At 34.1% G+C, this 13,659-nt stretch overlaps 1 protein-coding gene across 1 annotated transcript; it reads left to right on the top strand.

The window, feature by feature from the left end:
* The first annotated feature begins 2,500 nt into the window (after positions 1–2,500).
* LOC110998903 (peroxidase) lies at positions 2,501–12,864 on the top strand. The gene is made up of 12 exons (XM_045629195.1): positions 2,501–2,759; positions 5,086–5,326; positions 6,088–6,293; positions 6,862–7,035; positions 8,243–8,436; positions 9,259–9,460; positions 10,120–10,317; positions 10,632–10,815; positions 11,058–11,285; positions 11,531–11,594; positions 12,036–12,234; positions 12,582–12,864. Exons 1-12 carry the CDS (start codon positions 2,585–2,587, stop codon positions 12,776–12,778), a joined length of 2,262 nt encoding a protein of 753 aa, XP_045485151.1. The 5' UTR covers positions 2,501–2,584; the 3' UTR covers positions 12,779–12,864.
* Positions 12,865–13,659: the final 795 nt, after the last annotated feature.

Here is a 13,659-nt window from a genome sequence, read left to right as displayed (position 1 = left end):
ATGTTTAAAAACGTAATCAGGTTTGATATACGCGCCATGTCTCTCTGAACCCTGTAGTCGTAAAGTACCAAAGATATCATTTTACCAGTGTATACAAGAAATTTGTTATTATTTTTAATGTTTTATGTGGAGAGAGAGCAGTTTTGGCCTAGTGGATGCATCGTGAGTTTGCCTAAGGCCCAAAAAAGCGGCGTGTGTCCGGCTCAGGAGGCTGATCACGTACTTGCCTATTAGATACAGAAATCTGAGGCCTTGGCCTAAAAAAATTGTAGTGCTCCTGATTTATTTATTATATGGAGACTAAATTATCAGTTTATTTGCTATCCCGTAGAAGGGCTCTTGATGAAATGTATTATTTAGCGATCAATTGATTTTTTTATTTTACTTATTTTTAAGTTTAATTAATACAGGGTTTTAAAATTTAAATGAATCACAAAATGAAACTTCTAGAAAAATGTTTGTATTTCAAAATGTTTTCTGTCCTTGTTTTATAATAAAAATAGAAATGTGTTCTGTCGTTTTATTTTAATGTCATAGACAATATTTAGAGACGAAAGTAAATAATTATAATAATAAATGGTACAACTGAAGTAACTGGACTATTTCGACTAAAGTACTTGATTTTTCTTTCACATCTTAATTTGTATATATACTTATTTAAATTTAAAGAAAAATTACTTAAGTACTAATCGGCATTGAATTGCGAGCCCTCTGGCATTGAGTGTCCAAAGGCGGGGTGGTATCACTTATTATTATCAGATGAGCCTCCTGCTCGTTTGCCTACTGTTCTATATAAAAAATCTAAATTGTTTCTTAAACTTTTACTTAGTTCAATTCACTGCCAGAGTAGTAGAGTAGACTTATACAATAAATATCAAGTTTCAGTTAAATTTCTAGTTTAATTATAAAATAGTACAACAATAGGTTTACTGTTTTCTTGGTTCACATCTCCATTGAGTTGTGGCAGACACCTCCCATACACTGATGCTCCCAAATACCAGCCTTTTGACCAAATTCAGCGAAAACCTTTGTTTTTTGTCAATTCCAACGTATCTGATCGGCTTGATACTCTCTTTCTATGCAGAAATATTTAGTCTCTTTGTGTTATCCACAAAGCGTGCTATGGTAAGTGAAATCGAAGAAGTGTTTTCGTTGATCTCCCCCCACCCCACTCTACCTCGGTTCAACACGTACGAGCCGCAAAATTTAATCAACATCATCTTGATGGTTGAAGAAAGTCTTCCACAGTTTTACAACGCACATCTCTTGCGAACTGTGGAATCGACTGCCGGTTGGAGTCTTTCCTGTCAGATACGACCATTCAAAGTTAGAGTATACTTCTCCCACAAATGTGATTACTGCACTTTATGCCTAACATTCCGTAGGAAAAAGGAAAAAAAACAGTATTATTTAAAAATGTCTCGTTCACAGATCATTTAAAGGTAGAGATGCGTTTATTCGTTCAATTGGGAAGGTTCATGGTTCATGGGATGATTCAGGTTTTGACTTAAACTTCTTACTCCAAGGATAACGTGACCCGATGTCACGTTTTGAACGGAATTGTCCCTTTTTCCAATTAAGTTCCCCGGTGTTCTCAAAATGAATTGTGGAACGCAAAATTGTCCCGTTCTCAGAAACCGCGCGAAAAATTTGAGAACCAGAATATATAAAAAAACGTGACAAGATTCTTGTTTGAAATCCTCACTAGCTATATTTAAACAATTTGGTTCTTCATTACATAATAAAAAACCTAATTACATATTTATTTTATAAATAATTCTAATATAATAACTGACCTAAAAATCTATTTTTAAAAGGAGTCCCTTTAGGCAAGGTTCCGAAGATACTGGCAGCGTTCCCCCTTGAATAGCTAGACTAATTCTTTGTCCGAGCTAGCTGCCAGCTCTTCAATCTCCTGTGATGTCGACTAACCCTTTTGATATTTCCCTAAAAAGCCTTATAGCGCTAGGACCCCACGGACCAAGGGTCTCGACACTAATGAGTCGCTCGGAGCATAGACCCCTATTTGCAGGCTTTAGGTTTTTTCAGCCGCATCACAAGCTGCACCAGCGGTGTTGTTGGTTCCATGAAGATGGGAAGGGGCCAGTGTGTCTGAACAGGTGGCATCCCATACTAGCACCCGGCCTTAAGAGCATTTTGGTTCTTCTGATAAATATAAATATAACTTAACATTTTGGGTACCTATATTTTGTGATTCGTAACTTTGATATAAATACTGGTTTTTAATGACTTTTTATTTCACCTAAATTAAAAAATGACCCGTTTGGAATCAAAGAATAAATAGTCACTTTATCCAAAGAGGATTTCTAATCCCTTTACGTCACTTAATAAATTACAAATAAAACAAATGGTTAATTAATAATGTACGCAATCGCATCGTGATAAGGCATTGGGAAAGAGATGATGTTAACATTCTTGCAATTTGACGAAACTTATGCGATAATACCTGAATTATATCATTGCACTTCGGCAACTAAGACGTGTTAATTAAAAACTGCAAGTATTAGTTATTTAGTTACGATGATTTAACTTTACATTCTTAAAAGCGTTTTAAGTATTAGACATGGGTAAATTATTAGTTTGTAATAGTTTTGTTGGATTTTTATTCATTTGTGCCAGTGTTAGTGGATGTTTGGACGGTCTGGAATGTATTCTGGACGATGTTTTAGCTGACGTTTGCCCAATATTAGCCAGTACTAGAACAGCTCTTAAGAAAGTGTTCAGCTGCTCGTCTGAAGGTAAGATCCTCATAATTACTTGTTCGTCAGTCATAAAACATATATGAGCAACTACCGGCCCATGGGGTGGATTCGGCCCACTGTAAGATATGATCTGGCCCGCGACACATTTTGGATAAACGCACAATTAAAAAATATTACATTACATACATATTTATTTATTTATTTCACTACATTTTTTTATCTTAAGTTCTTAACAGTTACTACTAATTCGATAGAACTCCAAAATAATTCCCACACCAAACTAATTAAACATAACCTAATAAAAAACCTAAAAAATATCTTACATAAAAACATTAAAAGATTAAACTTATACGCCTAAATCTTATAACTAAGAATTATACAGATACAATTTTCCGCAGCTTAGATAATTTGGGTGTTTGGCAGTACTTATAAACGCGAACAATTCTTTTCATTGATAAAAATCAAATAACACATCTTACAAGACTGACTGACGATCATTTGGAAAATTAGTCTTTGAATCAGTGGAATTTATCCAAAGATCGATGGATTAGTTTCCCAATTCAAGCTCAAGTGTCTCATTGCTTTTGGTGTATTAAACTTTCGTAGTTTGTAACAATTTCAAATTTAAAGCACGATTGCACGCTAAAGTTTGGTACTCAACATGTCAAAGGTATAATAATAATAATAAAAAATCCATACTTTACAAATGGAAACCATATACAGTTTTAATTTGTTATATACTTTTTCTTACTCTTATTCCTAACTTACTTTTGTACCATCGATCGTAACCTACCCTTCACGGGCCCCTATTCAAATTTCTCTGTCCAAGGCTTTCTCCATTCGCTTTCTGCTAACTATATCTTCTATCCAGCTTTTTCTTCAGCATATATATATTTATTACCTTTGTATATTTGTTCGACGTCCTGGTGTCTATGTTACCACATCAGTATTACATTAAATATATATATATATATATATAACTTAAAAACACTAGTCTATAAATCACTGGCGGGGGTTCTTCTGTTGATATAAATAATACACGATTTAATTACTTATTAATATAAAAATACTAAAAGTACACCGACAAGCGAGCCCGCCTTTGGCATTGTGAATAGCCATGGGCATATCACTTCACATTAGGTGGCCATGCGGTCAAGTTGCATCAGGACCGTCTACCAGTTTGTACCCGAAAAGGATTACCATGCGCTGCATAATCAAATTCTCCGCAGCAACGATAGGAAATAGTATATTTCATTACAAGTGCGGAAAGCCTGTCATTGCAACGAGTTCCGACGAATGTCTACCCGAGCCGAGGCGCAGCCGAAGGTGAGGGTTGACAGTCGGAACAAGTTGCAATGACGGTTCCGCACGTGTACTGAACGACTATTTTTAATACAGTTGCGAAAAAATTAAGCAATTTAATTAAAATATTTGCTTTTTTTCTATTCTCTCTACGGAATAAATTCGTTGCACGTAGATATGTAGCGACTTATATGTTTCCGGTAAATTGTTCTCCGAAGCATTTTATGCAATTATACTGCGTTCGGGTGGTATTCATTCAAATAAAATATCGTCGAAATTACTCATTTTGTGCAACAAATAACTCAACTCGAAAGAACATTTTTGGAAAATGGCGCCAACCGCAAAGAATATGAACAAAGCTTGTTTTTTCTTTTCTTCACCCATTCTGGGTAGGCAAAGGGAACTTGGCCCATACAGCCAATTCTTCAGTAGACTATTTTTATTGAAAGAAAACCAAATCTCACTCATTGAGTCCAATCATAAATCTGATATTTAAACAAATAGTAGCTTCTTTTTAAAATATTTGCATGAATCATAAAAACTTCTGTGATTTTTTTAGTAAAAACTTCATGGTTAGTTTTTTCTTTTTAATATTTTTTTTATTGATATGAAATATAATAAACCTAACCTAACATATTGAATCCAATTATTAGTAAACTTTAAAAAAAAAAGTATTTGCCTATATTATAAAATTCTTTTTAATATTTTTTTAATTGATATGAAATGAAAAGAAACCTAAACGACCTTATTGAATCCAATTATTATAATATTTAGAAATCATATATCATAAAAACTTCTATGAATCTCTTTAATAAAACCTTCGTGGTTGGTTTTTTCTTTTTAATACACATTGTTTTGACAGTTGGCAAAGAAAACGCACGAGTGCGGGAATGGCAAAGAAAAAGCACGAGTGTGTAATAGCCCACTTTCCGAACGCTATACGTCCCTGCAATATGCCACTTTTTGAGCAACTGTATTAAAAAATAATTTACATTTAACTCATACCACGATTGATACTAACGTATTTTATGTTATGTTTCAAAAATTATAAAAAAAACAGAGGATGGTCCGTTCACATCTGATATGGTGTCTGAATGTATTCGTTGCGGCCGGGAACTCTCCAAAGCTGCATCGAAACGGGCCAATCAGCTTGTCAAAAATGGCGTCACTTTGGATGGCTGTTCACCCTCCATGATGCACTTCTTTTCAAACGACCTTCCAAAAGATGTGAGGAGGAGCGCAGAAGTCTCTCAGGAGTTGCTTTCGGCGACCAAGTTGATGCGAATGAAGTTATGTTCTAGGTAATATAAATTGTATTAAAAGTATTAGCTTATAAAAAAATATTGATTCATTGAATATTGAAACACATAAAAACTGTGGCAGTGTACCTCTAACGCTGGCAGCATTTCTTCGCTGTATTGTGATACTCATTAACACCTGTGCACTTGAACCACATGTCCCTAGAGTATCTACTCCAAAGGGAATAAAATTAAAGAAGACAAGACTCTTAGTTTAGACGTGTATTGTTTCCGCCTCCTCTGCGACCACCCAGAAATATAGTTATAAATGCTTTTAACAATATTACGCCAATATTCTTATTACCCATAGTTGTTGCTACAACTTTACAAACGAAATAATAATAATAAAAGCAATGTAATTACTTAATAGGTACATAAAAATGTGAAATAATAAAAAATAACATAAAAAATCTAATAATTAACCGGCAAGCCGGTTGAAACTGTTATCCAGATTGTCTTTGGACATAGGCCTCCTCTAAGGGCTTCCACTCTTATCTGTTTCTAGGTTTACGCATCCAATGAGGGCCAGCTGCTCTTCGCACATCATCATTCCATCTTTTTATTTGTCTTCCTCGTTTTCTTTTGTCATAGCGAGGAAGCCATTCCGTCACTTATTCCATTTCCATTTCATCTTTTGTGTCATCTTACTATAGCAAATAATGCTATTTTTTGTACTTTTCTTTCCTTTCTAATAGAATTAAAAAAAAAGTGAAACAAAAGCGCACTAAACTTCTTCAGGTCTTCTCATAGTATGCTCTTTTCAGTTCAGAAGTGACTCCTAACACCTTTCTATCCTATCTCGAACACAACGTGATTCGACCACATGAGTTGTTCTGCAAACCCTTTAGCACCATTTGCCTGGACGACAAATATCGTAGCATAGATGGTACTTGCAACAACAAAGAACACCCGGCGTGGGGACGACGAAATGCACCATTTACAAGAATTGCAACACCGCGGTATTCTGATGGTAAGTTTTTATTAGAACAAAGTCTCGCGCTGAAAATCTTTACAGTTGGATGTTGTTTTAGCTTCAGAATTCTGTAGATGTTTCGTGATCCTTATGACACTGTGACATAAGTCACGCATGTGCAGAAAGAAAAGTCCATTGATGCAGTCGCGATTCCTCAACCTGAAAAGCCTACTCGACGAACAAGCCTAGTGGCAACACTGCTTTCAATCTTACAGCTACAAATATCCACATTATAAAAGTAACCATAAAGCAATACACAAAGACAAAACAGATTACATTGACAAACAAAATATATAAAATAGAAAACATAAGTGCAGTAATAATTTAAAAGAAGAAAACTGCAAACTATCTGCTGTGGTCTCTGGCAGACAGACTAGCGCTGCAACAGTCTGCTTCTCAGTAAAATGCTGAGCCAGGGCCAATTACAACCACAGCACACATAACTTACTTAAAACGTACACAAATTACAGTTGTAATATTGAACAATATAGAAAAACTATTTAAAAGAATACAAAAATCAGATTAATGATTACAGTAAGTCATAATTGATTTAAAATTTACGCAGGAATCTACGCCATGCCTGTAGCCAAAAGCGGACGTGCTCTACCAAATCCTCGGGTCATATCTACAAGATTATTCACAGACCGACCAATATCAAGCCGAGTGTTCACATATCTCAACATGCAATGGGGACAATTTGTAACACACGACTTATTATCACAAGTTATGGAAGTAACAGGTAGTTTATTTTATTTTAGTTTATTTTATTTTTCCACATTACAAGGAGGATAATATGATAATTATGAAAATACTAGCGGACCCCACAAACGTTGTTCTGCATGATATTTTAAGGGATAAGTATATTTAACAAAGTATGAGAGTGCAGCGCCATCTGCCGGCCTGATTTGTTAATCTTAACCATCCAGGACGCCTCCCGAACGCATACAAAAAAAAAAACAAATCGATCCAGCCGTTTAAGAGTTTAGAGGTTAAATCACATACACACGTTCAGCAGAATTGTATATTTATAACTACATTTTTAGCTCATATAGCTTCTTATCTCCCTTTTTAAAAGTTTTTTGATGTAGTGTGCTAATCTAGTTTTAAGTAATTGTCTATATCAAATTTTACATGTATTTTATCAACACAATTTTTTTACATCCTCTGCGGATATTTGCAGTACGCCTTTTGTCAATGTTATCTAATAAGGTTACATCAAAAAAAGTTTGAATTGTATTGTAGTTAAGTATTCTTAAATTTTCTAATAACCACGCAATTTTCTTATTTTTTTCCTTCATGAGAACCTTTTCCTGACAATAACAAACACAACAAAAAAGAATCAGCGAAATCGGTCCAGCTGTTTGCAAGTTTTCATGTTATTTGCATACATGTGTGCAAATAACATGAAAACTTGCCGCAGTACTAACCAGACCTATGCAAGTTCCTCACAATCGATTAGTCCGCAATATCGCAGAACCAAACTCACGTGGTGATTCTTTGTATTAAAGAAGTTGCATGGGTTCCCCAAGAATCCCCGAATATACACTTACTATTAATAATACCGAATATACACTTATTGATACTAGGCACCTCGCCAAATATCATTATCGCCAAATCAGGTACCAACTTGATTTGTGCGAGTAGGGAGTGGCGTGACGCGAGGCGGCGAAGGTAGAAGTAAGCAAATATTAAAAAGACTTAATTACATTTAAAGTTTTAATAATGATTAAATACAATTTTCTTTGTTAAAAGATAGATAAAGAGAAAAAATTTTATCACTAAAAACTTCGTGTACAAACTACAAATAACCTATTCGCAGTGAAATATCTTATTTTAATATATGAATGTTTAAACTGCAAAATAATTAATTAGCCAAAAAAAATTAAAAATACTGCCGAAAGTCAGTATTCCACAAGTCGCGAGCCCATGCTATATTTTATTTATAGACGAAGGTGGCATCCAATGCTGTTTAGGAAACGGTCAAGACATTCTTCCTCAGGACATGTTAAATGACAAATGCATACCAATATGTGTGCCAGATGAGGATCCATTTTACCGTAATTATGGAGTGAAGTGTCTAAACTTTGTGAGGAGCGTCACAACACCAAGAGACGATTGCAGCTTGGGCCATGCTGAACAGGTGTGTAGTACCCAGAGTGTCTTTGGGAAGTTTAGATAGCTTCAGTTCTGTACCAATGCCCTCTTTTACCAGTCATCATTTATTTGAAAGAAATTATAAGGTCTTAGTTTATTTATATTTGTTCCGAGTGCGTAAACTATACATGTTTTTGTTGTATACCTCCTTATAAAGCAAAACTACTTAAAAAGTTAATTATTCATATCAAGGACCACGAAGAGCGTTTCATAAAACTAAGCAAACAATTACATAGAAAGTAAAAAGCATACAAGAAACTCTTTCATCAAAAATCCTTTTTAACAAAAAATTGATAGTAATTAATGTTTATCAAATAAAGACCAAACAAGGCAAATCGTATTCAACAGAGTTCGTAGACAGCGTAGCGCGTTTCTAGTGGCATGTTAGACTGTTATATTTAGTTGCACACTGGCTGAATTACGATAATTGCATTATTTATAAATAGATTGAGGCTTTTGTTTTCTTGTTTTGTTTATATTATGTTTTTAGTTTAATTTTTATATTAATACTAGCTGCCCCCGCAAACTTTGTTTCTCCTTAACGCCTGGCCTACCTTTTTAGAACACACCATCATATAAGTTACTGTAAAAATAGATAATAGGGAATTAATTATAATAATAAATGGGAAATATTTTTTTTTTAAATGTGTAACCGCCAGTTATATCAATACTTTCCATGTATTTTGTATTTCAGAACACGTCAGAATTAACCAAACACAAATGAGTAGTATCATAAACCTTATTACTATTACATAGACTTGTATGAACCTTTTTTAAGTTTTAATTTATAACAATTTTGAGCTTACAGATGAATACGGTGACGAGTTACCTAGACGGGTCACATGTGTATGGCTCAGATGCGAAAACAGCATACAAATTACGGAAGAAATGTGGAGGCAGACTCAAGGAGGAAACAATGACCAATTGCAAGAAAGGATTTTTACCATCAGTAGACGATAAAGCCGCTGTATGCGATTTGCGGAATATGTCGGAGCCTTGCTACCTTGCAGGTATAATTATTAAAATATGTGCCTTATCTGCAGTAATGTAATAGAGATGTTCTTTGACTGTTTGCCTATGTATAAATTTAGGAATTACTAGGGGATGACTTCGTAAAAGAAAAGACCAAAGAGTTTTCGTTTATTTGTAATTAGCTACACTCCTTTGGCTAGAAATATTTAATAATACATTAAAAATAAATATAATACATACAAATTATAAGGTATGCAACCGGTTGCAATGTTACAAGCGATCTCTTCCAGGCATTCTTAATAAGGAAAATCTAAAAAGAAATACGATGAGTAAAGTGCAAGTACTTTTAAAATTATAGAAAAATTCTAGAACCTTTATCTAAAGAAATACAAAAATAACACAAGTCACGATTGATCAGGATAGGATATGATTAAGAAATGTTTATGCACAAGAGTCAAAAGATATTAGGGAGGTAGCTAATCGTATGGAATTATTGTTATGAACTATATCGTAGGCTTAAAAAATAGTTTCTCTCTCTCTTTCTCTCTCTCTCTCTTTGTAAAAATCAAGCTTTTTTTAGTAACGCTGACACCCCTAAACATATAAAAAAATGTGATTATTTCTACAGACTTAACAAGGAAAGCAAGATTTGCAAATAAAGTCAAATTTATGAATACCTTCCCATGTTTTTTTTCAGGAGACGTCAGAATCAACCAAACACCAACACTGGCAGTATTACATACCTTATTGCTAAGAGAACATAATCGCGTAGCTGATATACTCAGCTCCTTGAATCCTCTATGGGCTGATGAAAAGATATATCAAGAAGCCAGAAAGATAGTCATCGCAGAGATACAGCATATAACATATCAGGAATGGTTGCCATCGAATTTTGGTGAGACATTTTACTTAGCACCGTTATGGCATAATTCATTTATCTTTTTTAAAAATTACTTTAATATTACATTAGTTAGCTTATATAAATGTTCGCGTTTTGCGCGAAGATCGTAGGTCTGTAAAAGAAACTATCTCAGAAATCAGTCTGACTCATCGTTCTAAGTAATTAATATTAGATACTTAATATATTAGAATAAGCTTTATTGACTATGGCCGTTGCATCTTTTACTTTATAATTGTCTCCTACCATCTCTTTTTGGTCCAAATTTGTGTTAAATCTTTAGAAACTCATCAAATTTCTTGAACATCCAGGTGAGAGTTATTTGCGATATTATGGAATATCACCAACATCGCTGTATAGCCACAGCTACAATGAGGAAGTTAACCCTGGAATTATCAACGGTTTCGGCGCGGGAGCGTTCAGGTTCCTTCACACAATGATACCGGAATCCATCATGACCTGCTCTTCGAGCTACCAAGTAGCATATTTATATAAGTAAGAAAATATTATTTTAGATTACTTAAATACATAAATGCGAAACTATTTTTCACGGAGTTCTAGTTTTGGGAGTTATATTTTGGCGAAAATTGTATATTTACTATCTGTTACAGGCTCGTATCATTTAAATAATTGTTTTAAGTCGTTCTAACTTATGCAAGCTCAGTTGTATAACTCATTATTAGAAAATTAATTTTCAGACTAGCCATATTAATTTATTTACCCATTATATATTACAGAATGAGTGATTATTACTTCAATCCTAGTATCGTAGAGGCCAATAGAGAGTCCTTTGATGACATTGTCCGAGGAACTGTAACTCAGCCGGCGAGTGAATCAGATCCTTTCGTCACGAAAGAGATCACAAATCTATTATTTAAGACACGGGATAAATGGGGTATGGATCTGATTGCCATGGATATACAAAGAGGAAGAGATCATGGTATCGCGTCATATAACGATTATAGGTATTTTTATATCATTTTCTATTTTACTTTAGTGGTGTCAGACATTGGTGGATTGGGATTTTTATCACCATTAAAAATATCTCAAAGACTACTTCACTAAAGAAGTAAATATGCTTCGTGCCACGTAAGTAAAGTCACTCTAATAGAATATATCTTTGCTAAACTGCCTTTTGTTTGCTTTCTACTCCAAAACGCTGTAGCCAACTTAGCCACCTAAATTAAATAATAACCTTATTTGTTTACAGGGAGACCTGTGGCTTAAAAAGAGCAATGTGCTTTCAAGATTTATTGGCAGAAATTCCTCAAGATGTAAGTTCATATCTTTTTTACGCTTTTCAGCAATAGCAAATATACACAATAAATGTAGATTGATTAGAGTCAGTATTTTCGCTAAGAAACTATTCCAGGATTACACTTTGGATTTTTTCGTATATATGTTATGAATGCATAAATGCAAAAGTATTTAATTATTTTTAAATATCATTGTATCTACAGAATCTTAATCAGATAGAATCTATTTCTACTATGTAACCCAACTTTCATGGGTTGCCATCTTTATGTAGTCGTACCACGTAATTCCTAGGTTGCAATGTATTACGAATATTGAAAATCTATTGTCAGATGACATTATAATTAAACGGGTAGAATTAGTTAGGGAGGAAATTATCAATCTTAGTATTGGTTTTACAAAGTAGCCCTGCAGGGTCATTTGTACACAATTAATTAGATAAAATATGAATCTTTTTGCAGCGTATAAACGCTCTATCTCAAATATACGAATGTGTTGACGACGTGGACCTATATGTCGGAGGCGCAATGGAGAGAGACGTACGGGGTTCAATTCTCGGACAAACTTTTCAATGTATTATCGCCGAGCAGTTTTACAGGACGCGTATTGGTGATAGATTTTTCTATGATAACGGGGAAATGCCGCATTCATTTACACCAGGTATTATATTATTTATCAGTTTATACGTTATACGTATGTGTCGACAGAATACATTCTTGCTTGTATTTAAGAATGAAGTATTTTTGCTGAACCATATTTGCCACAGACAGTGTTGTCAAATAATATAAAACTAACCACAGAACAGCAGTACGTTTAATAAGTTTTTATATCTAGAAGTTTTATCTATACGTTATATATATAGAGTTGTTAAAATTATAAACAACATCTAATACATACCATAATTTGCCTATTTTACTGGTTTTATAAGAAATTATGCATTTAAATTATGTTTATGTAGACTGACCTATATGCAGAGGTGTGCATGTTAATTCTAATGTCTTTTACAGAGCAATTAAAAGAATTGAAAAAGGCGTCTATGGCTCGTCTCATATGTGACAATACGGAGGGTGTGAAATACATTCAGAAAAAGGCATTCGAAATTGAATCACCATACAATCCTAAATACAGCTGTGAAGATTACGAGAACATACCCCATGTTGACTTAACAGCGTGGAAGCGACCCAAATTCGAACTGTTTGATTGAATTTTTATATATTTATTTAAATTAAATTATTTTATCCAACTTGTATAGTCGTTCTTTAAGAATGTTTTAATAAATAAATAAATGTATTAACAAAAGTTATTTTGTTGTATGGAGCAGCGAAACTTAATACCTACTTGCAAAGTTTTTAATTACATATAAAAACAACTGTGGATGAAGGAGTACTCTTCTTCCATCCTAAAGGGTACGGATCGTCTATCGACTAGTCTTACTACCAGCGGGCCCGAAGGCCCCAGTGGCTGAGGTCGAGAATTTCAATATAATATCTTATTTAGGTGTATGAGGTCCTCGCAGTGATTTTAGAACACAGATTATAGATTTCGCTACTATAACATATACTCACACTCAGCCTTTGCTACCGCTTCTGCCGCCAGAAATATTGTCCTCAATACTTCATGTTCCTATATGATCACTAGAGCTCCGTCAACTCTTTAACTGAACGACTACTAAAATGGCAATATCAGCGCTCAATCACCCTGCCCACATCCCTATCTGACAGGACTGAGTCGTTTCCGATTAAAACTCTTTTCAAATGTTTGTCAAAATTCTGTGTCAAGGACTACAAAATTTAGTATTGATGAAAAAAAAAATTCAACATGCTATCATGGTATTTGTAACAATACCACTATTAAATATTTTATTACTTCGCACTCATGCATAGTACACCTGTATTGTTTTGTATAGGTATTTACAATACAAATTTGAATTACCGTAAAGATAAAGGGAGTTGTTGCCTAGAAGGGATCGCTCGAAAGCGATAAGGCCGCCAGTGCCCTCCTTTTCATTTAATTATATCTAATATATAAAATTCTCGTGTCACGGTGTTTGGAATTAAACTCTTCCAAAATGGCTCGACTGATTTT

This window comes from Pieris rapae, chromosome 8 (assembly GCF_905147795.1).
Source record: "Pieris rapae chromosome 8, ilPieRapa1.1, whole genome shotgun sequence".
Taxonomy (NCBI): domain Eukaryota; kingdom Metazoa; phylum Arthropoda; class Insecta; order Lepidoptera; family Pieridae; genus Pieris; species Pieris rapae.
The sequence above is the reverse complement of the archived record's forward strand: the minus strand, read 5'-3'. Positions and strand labels throughout refer to the sequence as shown.